Source organism: Thamnophis elegans, chromosome 1 (genome assembly GCF_009769535.1).
Source record: "Thamnophis elegans isolate rThaEle1 chromosome 1, rThaEle1.pri, whole genome shotgun sequence".
Classification (NCBI taxonomy): Eukaryota; Metazoa; Chordata; class Lepidosauria; order Squamata; family Colubridae; genus Thamnophis; species Thamnophis elegans.
The window spans coordinates 54,295,535-54,309,266 of NC_045541.1; the positions used below are offsets into that span (position 1 = coordinate 54,295,535).

The 13,732-nt window shown below is 40.7% G+C and overlaps 1 protein-coding gene across 1 annotated transcript in view; it reads left to right on the forward strand.

Moving 5' to 3' along the window:
• Positions 1 to 9,561, forward strand: part of SEMA5B (semaphorin 5B) — a 623,924-nt gene extending 614,363 nt beyond the window's left edge. The window contains exon 25 of the mRNA XM_032227708.1: positions 7,200 to 9,561. Coding sequence (XP_032083599.1) covers positions 7,200 to 7,355 — 156 coding nt within the window. The 3' untranslated portion in view covers positions 7,356 to 9,561. The remainder of the gene's footprint in view (positions 1 to 7,199) is intronic.
• Positions 9,562 to 13,732: the final 4,171 nt, after the last annotated feature.

Below are 13,732 nucleotides of genomic sequence, written 5' to 3' on the forward strand. Positions count from 1 at the left end.
GAGACTAAGTAACTAGGGTTTCTTATCCTATTCTCCTTAGCTTATAAATGTCTTGTGACAAGACATTTATTAACTAAGGAGAATAGGTTAAAAAAATCCTGCTGATGTTACCTAGTCTGGTAACAAAATGTTCAGAAGCTAAATAGAAACATGATTGGAGAACAAACAATTGCCAAAATGAATATCTCGAATTTAGGATTCTTCCTGAGCATGGCTATCTCAGTAAGCAAGTCTCAAAGACTGATGTATTTTGCATTTCCTGAATTGTGAATTCAGTGTGGTGTATACCGGTTAGTATACCAGTTTGGTGTGTAGCAGTTAACTTTTACCAGTTCTAAACCCAGAAACCAGGAGCCTGTCAGTTCTAGTGCTACCTTAGGCATGAAAACTGGCCTAGATAGCAATAGCAGTTAGACTTATATACCGCTTCACAGTGCTTTACAGCTCTCTCTAAGCGGTTTACAGAGTCAGCATATTGCCCTCAACAATCCGGGTCCTCATTTTACCCACCTCGGAAAGATGGAAGGCTGACTCAACCTTGAACCGGTGAGATTTGAACAGCCAAACTGCAGAACTGCAGTTAGCTGAAGTAGCCTGCAGTGCTGCATTTAATCACTGCGCCACCTCGGCTGCCCATGACTTTGGGCAGTCACTCTCTCTCTCAGCTCAACCTGCCTCACAAGGTTGTTATGGAGAAAACAGGAAGAGGAAGGAGTATTAGCAGGGACGTGCAGTCAGGGGAGGCAGGGGAGGCGGGGCCTCACCAGTCTCATGAGGAAAAGAAAAGAATTTTTAAAATAATTAAAAAGGCCAAGGTAGTTGCTGCCAGACTCCAAGTCACAGTGACTCTGAGTCTGCTTAGTGCTAACTGTAGGGGGAGGCGAGAGAACTATGTACTGTATTAGATATACTGAATTACTTATAAAGTAATAAAGATGGAATAAAAATATTAGACATACATAGTACATAGATAAAACAAATATCAATTTGCAAATTCCACTGTTATTTGTGGGTACAGCTACTGTTAAATGACTGCAGATGAAGGGCATTCTATCGTCCTTTCCTGTTTGTTGAATTCCTTCCAAAACTTATTATCCATTGTTTTTAGGTTACAGTGGCAGAAAGTTGTTTGCAAGTTAATGCGAAAACATTTTTATTAAGCACAAGTCAGCATGAATTTGGAAAATGTAAATTGTGTCAGACAAAAGAAAATCTCTGCCACCCATTCTGTTTCTCTCATCTCTTTCATCTAATTAAATCCATGTTGATTGATGCAGAAAGGTTTGTTTCAGGAACAGCTTCATTAATTGACTTTCCTGAATTTCCACTGTCCTGAAAACATTAGCTTCTTTCTGTTCCATAATCAGAGGGGAGTCCCTTAGATACCACTAAAATGCCAGGATGGTGCTGAAGGCTATGCTGATGTTTTTGAAGATGATCCACTGAATTTTGTCTTTGTACCATAGATGCACAGACTAAAAGATCATGGGTTATAGGGATGGGTGGGAAAATTCCAATAGGACATAAGAATCCAGTTAGGCTGAGTTTAGAAAAATGGGTCCTTAAAAGAAAACACTGTAGAAGACTCATGTTGGACTACTAGTAGATGAAGGTCCATTTAGAAAAGTGAAAATGTTGCTTAGAAGCTCACTGGCAATATACATGTGGATTGGTTTTCTCCTATCCCAGCTTCTCCTATTTGAAGAGCTATAGTTGAGTAACTGTTTATCAGTGATGAAGTATCTATTTTCTTCCACCACAGAAATTCAGTCTCCAGGGTTTATTGGGAGAATAATTTAAATGCAGTAGGAAAGTTAAAATAGGAAAGGAGCCATAATGGCGCAGTGGTTAGAAAGCCATATTGCAGGCTGACTCGGCTCACTACCAGGAGTTCAGTCCTGACCAGCTGAAGGTTGACTCAGCCTTCCATCCTTCCGAGGTCGGTAAAATGAGGACCCAGATTGTTGGGGGCAAAATGTTGACTCTGTAAACCATTTAGAGAGGACCGTAAAGCACTGTGAAGTGATATAAAGTCTAAGTGCTAGTTCTCTTGCTATAAATGTAGATCAGAAAAATGGAGTCAGTAGATGGTGGACTTAACATCTGTAAGGGGATATTAAGCATCTGTTCTGAATTGGTGGATGGAGGAAGTGTGAGATGAAAGACAGAAAATAAATTCTGTTTATTTCCCTGCACAGGTGAAGAATCACCTCATTCTCCAGATATTGCTAACTGCAATTTGTGGGGTGGGAGAACATTGTACTTCATCAAAATCTAACGCTCTCTGACCTATTCAACAACAGAGTGATAAGATGAATAAGTACTGTTGAAATTGGCAGAACCTTCTATGAGTACGTGATTGTAATCTTAATGTCATAAGCAGTGCTGAAAACTATTCTGAGGAGGTTTTTTGCAATAATCCTCTCTATGATATGAATGGCTAATGCATTAGTTCCACCACATTTGAGATGTCCAGTTTAGATCCCTCGAGCTCTCCATGAATCCGAGATGCTGAAAAGTAGGGCATCTGCTGTAATTAATGAAGTGGAAAACTTTCAGTTTATTAGGAGACCTAGTCAGTTTGGGCATTATTTAAATGACCCTGCAGAAGAATATGATTGAATATTTTGTAATTATAAGCTTCTGCTTTAAATGTTTGGGAGAAAAAGTAACCCAGGCTGCCAAGTTTCTACCTATTTGGCCAAAACGGTCTGAACTGGTAGGAACCCACCTCTGCTTTGAATGGCTTGCTGTCCTTAAAATGTCTCTGAATATGTACTGTGTTTCCCCGAAAATACGACCTGTCCTGAAACTAAAGCCTTGCCACATTTTTTTGCATGGGCAAAAATATAAGCCAACCGCCGAAAATAAATCCCCTGGACAAGCCCCCCACCCCCCGACCAGGCAGAGCACCGCTCACTGACATAGCGGTATCCTGAAGGCGCCAAGCCGCAGGAGCCAGGAGGGAGAATGGCGCTCACATTGCTTGGCACCTTTGGGATACCGCTAGGTTGGGGACTGATGTTCTGCCTGGCCGGAGGGGGGAGTTGCCAGGCAGCTGCTCTCTTGTGAACTGGCTCCCGAGGAGCTGGGCACAGCCTCAGGGGCGAAGCAGCCATGAGGTGACCAAGCTCACGAGCAAACGCCCGGCAAACCCCCTCTCCAGCCAGGCAGAGCACCATTCACTGGCCTAGGGGGTATCCCTAAGGCACCAAGCCACGTGGCCCTCTGCCCGCTCCCCAGCTCCTGCAGCATGGCACATTAGGGATACCCCCTAGGTCAGTGCATGGAGCTCTGCCTGGCTGGAGAAGGGGGTTGTGCAAGCACCTGTTCCGCCCCCAGCAGGCATGCCTCCTAGCCTCAATATGTCTGTGGCTATCTCTCCCTGCAGTAGCCACTGCTGCGTTCCGAGCATAATATCTTCTCCGGTTCCAAACTCCAAAACTCAAATGGAGCAATCCTGTTGATCCTGCTGGAGTTTCAGCATTTGAGGTTCAAGCTCTGGCATTGGCAGTTAAAAGCTTTCATGGTTTTCAGGTTTAGACATACTTCATTTCTGACACATTGAAAAACAGGCTACATGCAGTAGGTTTTAGTAGACTAAAGGGACCACATGACTGAGAGGACAAGACACTTGAAGTGTTCCCTCTACCCAAGATCCATCTAATCCATAATATCCGTCTAACAATGGTTAGTCCTACGTTTCTAAGAAGACTCAAGCAGATAACTTCCTTTCAAAACACACCACTGTCAATTCAACACATATGCACGTGCACGCATGCATGCACGCACACACACATGCATTGCGCATGTGCAACAGCCATTTCATGGGGAGAGATGGACTATTTTGATCCTATTGGAAATGTTTTGAAGTACCATATTACGCACTCAAAATAGTTCTGTTGCACCCAGGAATATTTCAAATTTGAAAAAAAATTGCACTCTCATAATTCTGTCTCTGTTTTTACTACTAAAATGGCTATGCAGAATAATTGAAACGGAAATAAAATATCGAAAGGATCTCAGAGGATTAATGAATCTTGAACCTGAGTCATTGGGCTTAGATCTTGTATTTAGTGTTTGAGGCAATCTTACTTTGAGCATCGGTTGCTGGAAAACATTAAAGGTGGGAGGGGGGTGCAATTTTTGACATCCAAAATGTTGGCTTTCCACAGTCTAAAATGAAGGAAAAGGATGACTTTCTGCATGATCAGCACAACTCTAAAGTGCTCTTGAGGCAGTTAAATATGTATTAGCCAAATCTGAAATATTCAGTGCAAGTACTTTTTCACACACCATATAATTTAGCCATGGTTGCTGGTGTATTAAAAAAAGGGGGGGGAGCAGGCAATGGATACATCGGTGTTAAAAAGAAAATCACACCCATTAGTGCTGACCATATAGGGAACATTCTTGGAATTGCTCAGAAAGTGTAAAGGAAAGATTAATCATTCCCCGGGTCTTTAATGAGATTGGCCAAAGAGAAAAACAATTCAATTAAGAAGAATTCAAGGAAGACACTAGTCACTTCCAAGCTTCAGGGATGCCCCTGATGCTAGCCATATATTTAGGGGGGCAGGGGGAGAGAGCTGAGCTTAGAAATGAAAGGATGAAGATGCCTGAGTTAAAAAATTACAATCTGGGATGACTTAAGTGTAGAAAATGTCAGCAACCCTGAATCAAGCAAAATTAAGCAGAAGAAAGGCTTGTCTGTCAAAGAAAACCAGACTTATGACATTCATAGAAATGACATCCTTAGGCATAGGAGGAATGTGGATGTCTCTGTAAGGTGGCCTCCCCATCATTAACAATATGAGACCTGTTTTCATCTGGTTAGCACAGTATGAACCTTAGCCCTTCATTCACCATTGAGAGTCATTTTGCTGTAGGCAAATATCTGTGCCATGGACCAGAAAACATCCTCTGGTTTTGTTTTTGTTTCTGTATTTCTGTTTTAGGGGAAGTTGAAATCTTAGGGGGAAGAAAATCAGTGGATATTTCAGCTGGGAAATGAGACTAGAAAGAGAATGTGATGTCGCTTGACAGTGTCTTGTTCCTGACAGATAGTCATTTTAGCCGTTCCCAAAAATAATATTTATTCCACCTCATTTTGCATGATAGCGATAGCAAAGCAGGTTTTCCCATTTCCAGAACTATGTGACTGAGCTGGGCACGTATTTGTAGATATTTGTTTTTCCCTTCCAAATCACACTTTCCTATCTTTTAGCTTGCTCTTTCCATTGTCTCTGCTTTTTCTTTTCCTGCTTCCTTTATGCCTATCTGTGGTGTAGAAGAAGTAGCCATCTCTCTGATCCATGAAAGGCATCAAGAGGGAGATGGTACCTGATTCGACCACTAGTCCAAAGCTGATGGATTGCAGCAGATTGGAAAGCTAGCATCGGTTTCTCTTTTGTCATCATTTTTTCATCACCACCCTAAGTAACCCAGACTGTTTTACTACTCACGAGTTGCATTTGGAGCAAAGGATCCCCCCCAATCTAATTTAGAAAGCCTTGACAGATAAAATGGCAAAGCAGATGTTGTCAAGGGATGGAGGCTGATCTGAAAAAGAAAGAGTTTGGTGACAGGTTAAAAAAGGCTCTGGGGGATAGAAGCTGCATTCTGTCTACGCTCTCATCTTGCAATGCTAAATATCCCTTCCAGGGGCTTTTGATTTATATCATGTCAGCTAGGGAGGGAAAGCAAGGAGTTAGCAGTACAGCTTAGTCAAATGCCATTAGTGCCTCCCCCAACCTCCTTTTAATTCATTGAGCAATCAGCCATGCTAGGAAGGTGTGGTCCCCGTGCAACGAAATTACTCTGGCAGAGCACTGATATATCTTGCAGAGGTGTCATTAGCCTTATGGCAGGAGCGACAAGCCTGGTAGACTTGTCACATTTTTTTAATATCAGCGGGTGCTCCTACTTAAGGGTTTGAGTGTATGGTTGTCTCATGCTCTGCAGAATAATAGCAAACAACCTTTCACTGGCTTCAGCCACTTTATTGATTGATAGAATATCTACTATGAAGTGTGGGCTTATAGCCACTTGCTGAAGGTGGGGGGTAGGAGGAGATGTAAATAGCAGAATAAAATGGAAAATGTGATAAATGAGCCCTCTGTAGCTTACCATGCCCATCTTTCTAGTCATTTTGTAAGATTGCCCACAGGTGGCCTCCAAAAACTAAATAGGCTTGGGTACCCAAAATGTTTTTCAATTTCTTATCAACACCAAAATGGATCGTACACCCAGACTTGGATCTCTGTTGTATACAGAGATAGAGTTAAGCACAAGAGGTGATAATTAGGAAAGATTAAATATGCTAGTTGGAAAGCTTGGGTTGTTGCCATTGGATGGTTTGAGGACAGATGTGTTTCTGCCACAGTAGGATTATAAATAGAAGATTATAATTTGGCTTTTGAGCTAGAAGTTTCTGAAAATTTCCCTAAACTTGGAAGAGTAATCTGGTCCATCGTTTAGATAAAGTTTGGCCTATTTCTAACGAATCCTAACTTTTGTTATCTCGCCCATAATGTTTCTCCTTAAGTGTAATTCAGTACTGTTTAAACTTTCTAATTTCTTCTTGTTGTATATTTAGTAATGTTAAAAAATAATCTTGGATTTAAATTTTGTCCTTTATTATACTCTTCTTACTGTCAAATACGGTTTGGGGTGAAAAATTAATTGCTCGTGTGTTTTTCTGAAGGGAAGAGAATTGTAATGTGTTTTAAGGAGAGATCAGTTGAGAAACAGAACAAGTAGTTAATAGCCAATAGATAAATGTTGATAGTATTTATAAGAATGTATATTTGTGAATGTATTTGAAAGGAAAAAATAAAAAACTTTATGCAAAAAGAAAAGAGAGAGAAACAGATCAAGAGCCAGATTTAGGAATTGGAGTGCAGCTGCCTAATTTTTTGGTTCATCTTCAACAGTTTACAAAGTGATGATAGAGCATCAGCTTCCAAATACAAACACATCTCTGGGTCTTGGTTTTTATAAAAGTGGTAGGGCACAAATTCTCCACAGCCAGAGGCATTGTACCCCAACCAACAAAAAGTTTGTACAGAGAAGCACAGCTTAGCCAGAGGGAAGTTTATAACTGGAAGTGGTACTAGAGAACAGACGAGGCAAGCATTTTAACACAGAGAAAAGTAGGATGAAACTAGATATAAAATTATTTTGTTCTTCTTTTACAGACACTGAACAAGAACAATTTAATACCAGATGACAGGACCAACTTCTATCCTTTGCAACAAACAAACGTGTACACAACAACCTATTATCCCAGTACACTCAATAAATACGACTACAGGCCCGAGGCCTCCCCTGGAAGGACCTTTACTAAAAGCTGATGATGATCTGCCTAAGAACTGGATTACTTCCTATATGTTTTTTATTTTTAAAATTGAGTTTATGGACCAAATATTGGCCCAATCTATAGGTGTAAATATTATAAGTGGGCCTTTTATTTTCTCTCTTATCGGTGGTCTTACTTTCAAGTAGCACATCTCCTTAAGTGGATCTTCTGCTTATGGATAATGGGTGGTCTAGGATATTTGAGGAGTATTCAGCTAGAGATAGCAGATCCTTTACGGATATCACAGTTTGAGTTGTCCCTTCGGTGTCTGATACCAAGATAATCCTGGAACCAGCCCTAATGTGCTAAGTTTGCGTGGAATGATATGACTATCCAGTACAACTTCGAAAATTCTGTGGACATTGAAAGAGAAATCCTAGCAAAGTGCTGAGACTTATTCTTCATATGCCTACAGGTTAATAGTATTAGGAACATCATCCATCAGACATATTCAAGAGTTCAGCTTTTAAGCTTCAGAATCATCAGCATTTTCTGTGACATGGCAAATATATGCAAGCAACCTTTAGTGGGAAAAATCCTGTCAAGATTTATAAAACAAATGAGATAACTTCACACAAGAGAAATGTTTTGAAGCATTTCTAAACAAAGTGGTAAGACTTTTAAGTTTGGATACATGAAGCATGGGCTTTGGATGCACAAAAGATGGTTGATTCTCCTGGACAATAGGAAGAGAGTGAAACAAGAGCCATGGAAGATTCTGATAGAAACTTCCCTCTTCTTGCTTTGATTCCAGGAGATTCTTAAGACACCGTTGGACTGATGGCCCTCTGCCCTTGTTGAAATTACCAAGCTTTGTGCTAATGCTGATTTTATTTTTTATAATTTTTTATTCACTTGAACAAAGAAAAGAATATTGATTTCAGTATGTCTCTAAAGAATGTCTCCATAGTGTAGCCTAACCCAGAAAGCCTACGGCAAAGTCCTTTAGTGTCTTCCAGCCAAGAAAGAAATACAATGTACATCAGTAGCTGCCATTGTTCACTAGTATTGGAGCAAGAAAGATAATTATTCTGCTCCAATTAAAATAAACGGGGATCTGTATCATTTTGAAACAATCCAACCCAGCCTTCAAAGATTATCTTTTATGCTGCGTTACACCAATGCGTCTAGTCGTGTCATTTTGGGCTAGATGAGTCTCTTGTTAATGATACTTTCTCATCATCTAATGTATACATTCTTGGTGCTAAGCAGTGAAGATGGCCGCAATATATATAGCATGGGATAAGAATGTAAGTCAGTTCCTACATGAATTCTGATCTGTTTGCTGTTGCTGGATTGTCTGTGCTTTAAGCCATTGGTTTCCAACTCAGGTTGACTAGCATTGAACACTGAATGGACAGCTGCTGGTAGTACCTTCATTAATGATCTATTGGAAGAATTGTCTGAGAGGTGGCACAGTCCAGACCCTACACCCAAGCAAGAAAGCCAGACTGATAAGTTACTCTAAAATGACTCAGGATGCTGTTTTAAAGTGACAAAATGATCCAGGGCTGATACCAGCATCTCATTCTACCTTACAGAATCAGAAGTCATAAAACAAGCATTAGTGCCTAAGCTGTGAAAAACCCTGGCTGAGTGCATGGGACAGATATGATTTAGTGATTCAGATAGGATGTCCTCTACGGATCTTTCTGTTGGCTAATGAAAGAGAGTGATTGGGCAGTCAAATTGCTACAGGCTCCTAACCCAAACTAAGCCCTTGTAGGAAGGTGTGTCAAGTTCCTGTGAGAGCAAACTGTGTACATTTCACCAGCAGAAGCCGCTGCTTGTGCAGATCTGTAATAATTGGGATACTTCTTATTAACTAATTAACACTTGAGGTCTGTAAGAAATTGTTGGACGAAGGCCAGAGTGAAGCATTGTTTCAGACAAGAGTTCCATTTTTTGCCAGAATTCATTTTGCAGCAGTAACTGCAAATTAAGTATTCATTATCCTGTTGTTTTGCTTGAGTTTTTTTTGCCATGTGGGGATCCAGGTAGATTTTTTCCAGTGACTTAAATAGTGGGTTTTCATTCATTTTACTTTTTTTTTTCTTCAGATATCAGAAATCATGGCATATTTCAGGGCAGGGATATTTTTATGTACTCTATCGCAATTCTTTCTTCCCAGGGACCCAAATGTGAAAAATGATAGACTTTCAAAAATAAGAATCACCATTCTTAAATCAGTTGCATATTCTCCTGAAAAGAAGAAAATCGAGGGAAGCAGTGGGTAAAAAGTAATTGGAGCTATTAACCATGCAGTGTCTGCTTGAGGGTGGCATTTTTTCTAGCCCATGTTAATGCTTCCTAATTCACAGGGAAGGCTATTGACATGAACAGTCTTCTGTCTCCCATGGCTTTATGCTTTAGGCACAGGCTGCTGGTGTTCTTGGTGATTAGTCCTTTCCACTGTGGAGGGATTGTCTAAATGCTTGCTTTCCCATGTGCTGACTGCAATACCAGCGCAATGGGAATTTCATGCATTTTGCAAACAGCGTTCTCCCTGAAAGAAACAAAGTTCCGGTCCCTCTGTTGGGCAACCAGATCGTCTTGCCTTTGATATGGCAACAGGCCCACATGTGTTGAGGTGTACCTCAGTCTTTTGCTGCGTGAGAAGAAAAAAAACACCTCAAAGCATTCCCACACTTACCAGATCATTCTTCAGTGCTGTCCAGAAAGCTGCTTTGGAATATCAATCACAACACCAAGGAAGAGACCGGGGTGGACGTGGGGATAATGAAATTGAATTTTAAATTACATTAAATGCAAGCTTCTGGGGAACTGGGTCTTAATAATCTTATGGTCAGGCATCAAGGAGATGTTTGCAAAAGTCTACTATTAAAAAAAGCACTAGAATGAAAGCCAAATGGATTAAAGCCTTCCCATTTCTTACACTTGATAATGTCAGCTGCCTATTTGGGTGACTTTAGGTGGCATCTGCAAAATCTAACCAAGCAGCTGTGAAAATGAGTCGCTAAAGCTAGTTGTAACTAATAGTTATTTCAAAGGGCTGTACAGAGTCCGAGTAAATGGCTGAAGGGAGCACCGCAGCCATTCAGGTGTTTAGAAGTGAGATTTGAAACTTTTCATTAATTCTGATCTTCACTTGATAGTTTGTTTCCTTCATTAGAGAGGAATTGGAAGAGGGAGTGAGTTTTTCATATTTGGATAGGACAGTCTATTAACACCTTTCTTTTTCATAATTAACTTCTGTGATCTTTTGGGTGTGGGAAATTATTGCTATACGTGTTTCATTATGGATCATTATCTTATTACATTAGCTTTTAATAGGTACGGTTTTTAGAGATTTGGCAATTTGCTATTACACACTCTGGTTCAGCAATTCCTTACTGGCAGCTCTAAAAACTTTCTTCCCAGAAGAGCTGAGTCGTTTAAATGGAATTGACAGCTCCTGCTGCTGCCATCCTTCCAAGGAAGCCATATTGACAGGAGAATGTGAACTGTGCATCTTGGGAAACCTTCCAGGTTCTGAATTGGAGCCAAAGGGTCCAGTGAGTCAAAGGAGGAAGAGCTGATCAGCCTGTTACAAGACTGTCCTTCAACAGTTTCTCTGTGTTCCTGTGGTTTTCTTCAGTGGCGTCTTCTTCTATCACGATAGGAATACGGAGCATGTTTACACTGATAAAGCAACCAAGCTTCATCACAACTCTATGCCAACCATGTACTTACTCTGCTGTCTATTTCTGCCAGGGCACCAAAATGCAATGTGGGTCATTTGTGTTGTCTCTTCTCTAACTTGAGGAAATACGGTCTCCTTTGCTGAACTGTCGTGACGCCATCCTGAACTGCCCGCTGGTCTAGAGACTGTTCCAGAGCACGATCCCGAATTAACTGCTGGGAGTTCATTTGATGCGTATCGTTCTTAAATAAAGATGCCTAGTATCGCGGGATTAAGAAAAACCTGGAGAAGGAAATGTCATTCCAAGGGAGAATGCGTATTTCTATGACTCACCCACATCCGAGATACACATGTATACCTATTGCCTTATTATTTTTTTTAGAGAATGATACATTAAATTAAAATCTATATAAGAAGTGGGAATGATTTGAATTCTTTTCAGAGCATAATTTAGGACTATAATTTCCTAGCATTATGAAATCTATTGAGACAAAAATATCATTCAAAGTTTAATCTGTGTAATCATTACTCACGCTGAATGTGAAATTTTCTTACCCATGCAAACTATAAATTCCATGGAATCCTCTTATTCAAACACTGGTAAATATATTGTTATATATTTATAACAGAAATGTTATATATTTACTGCTGAATGTCTAAAAAAATAAATTTAGAATAAAATGAAAAAGAAAAAACAGAAAACAGCAGCACTAAACTTTCCTGATAATGTTAAAGGAAATCCTCCCCCAGCAGATTTTAACAAACACTTGATTTTTCATAGATCAATGATTTTTTCATTGTTTAATGAAAATTGAAAGTTGACTTTTTAACTAGAAATGTTCATCTTCCCCTGAAAAAAAAAATCCATTCCTGTTCAGAATGGCAAAGTAAACAATGTTTGTATTTGCTCATACTTTATGAATAAACAGCCCAAATTGACTTAGTACTTTGTTGCAATTGTCTTAATTATCAATAAATGGATGTGAAGCTAGAACTTCAAAGTTAACCATTCAAGCTTCTTTCCAATTTTATTTTTATAATTTTGTCACAGACACCTATGGCGTTTTGCAATCTCATTTGGCATGCAAAGTTGACCTGGAAGACTCAAGTCATGACGTTAGTTGGGTGATCATTTCCTTTGGTTTGCTGTTCAGAACTACTCAGATGCAGCCATTCAATGCTGCCTGTTGGGAAATGATTCCTGGGTTATGTGTATTTGACAATGAGTGGGGGTATGAGTGTACAGTGAAAGCCAGTTTGGTGTTATGGCTGAGGTGCCAGATTAGAAAACAAGAGGCCATGAGTTCTAGTCTTGCCTTACATCAGGGGTGTAAAACTGGTAGCCTACGGGCCGGATGTGTCATGCATAGGCCATGCCCACCCCAGCTCTGCAAAGGGAAAAAAACATTGCAAAACATCACATGGCAGCAATGTGATGCCGCAAGTTTGACACCATGCCTTAGATGAAGCCAGTTTGTGTCAGGTGCTGCTTCATTTAATAATCAGGAAAGAAACTATTCAACTCCATTCTTAGAATTAAGTGTACTTTTACTAATTACAAACTATGAGTAGCGAAGCAAAGCTGAGTCTGAGTAAATTGGTGTGAAAGCAATGGATATCATGTATAATTCAATGCCCTCCCCTTGGCACCCCATTTCATAGTCCAATAATAATTTACCCAACTGTCAGGTGGGAGATATCTTCATAAAGCATCATCAGGGTGGAATGCTGGACAGTTGGCCTTGGCGGGAAACTCCCTTCTTCCACATGCGCAGAGAGATGGTCAGGACAGCTTCTAATAACACTCCTCCAGCACATAATGATTCCCCTCCCAAATACCATGCCCCCCTCCCCTTTTCAATGGCAGCCGAAGCAGCAGCAAAGCAGAGGCTGACATCCGGCCCTCCTCCAGAAAAGGGTGGTCACACCTGCAGAAACGAAAGAACAAACAGATGAACAACATGACATAGAAGAGAGAAAGGGGAAGGGGAAAAGGAAAATTAGCAGTCCATATAGAAATCAGGACTTGTCAGGGTAAGTGGACTAGAACTTGCGGAGCAGACGAGGAGCTCGAACATGGGACTTGTCAACCCATTCAGTGTGAGATGGGGGAAAATGTTTCCAAGCCACAAGATACTGTATACGGTTCCCCCCTTTACGAGAGTCCAAAATCTCCCGGACTTCAAAATGCTGCACTCCCTCTATCAACAGCGGGGCGGGCGGAGGCGGAGGAGGAGTCCTTAATGGAGAAGTATGTTCAGGTTTCAGGAGATTAACATGAAAAACAGGATAAACCCTGCTGAGATGCTTAGGCAATTGGAGGTGGACAGAAACAGGGTTGATGATCTTGATAATTGGAAACGGGCCAACATATTTTGGGCCCAACTTCTTTGACTTTTGAGTCATTTGGAGAAACTTAGTGGATAAATAAACCCGATCACCAACCTTATAGTCATGAGGTTTAGACCATTTCCTATCAGACTGCTTCTTATGTGCGTGGTGTGCAGCATCCAGCGCCCGGTGCGTCAAAGGCCACATCTCCCGAAGGTGATCACTCCACTTGGAGAGTGAGGACACTTGTGGTTTCTCGTGAGGAATCTCCAGAATGGGCACAAAATCTTGCCTGTATACAACACGGAAAGGGATAAAGCGCGTGCTACTGTGCACGGAATTGTTGTAAGCCACTTCAGCATGAGGCAACAATTCCACCCAATCATCCTGCTGGTAGT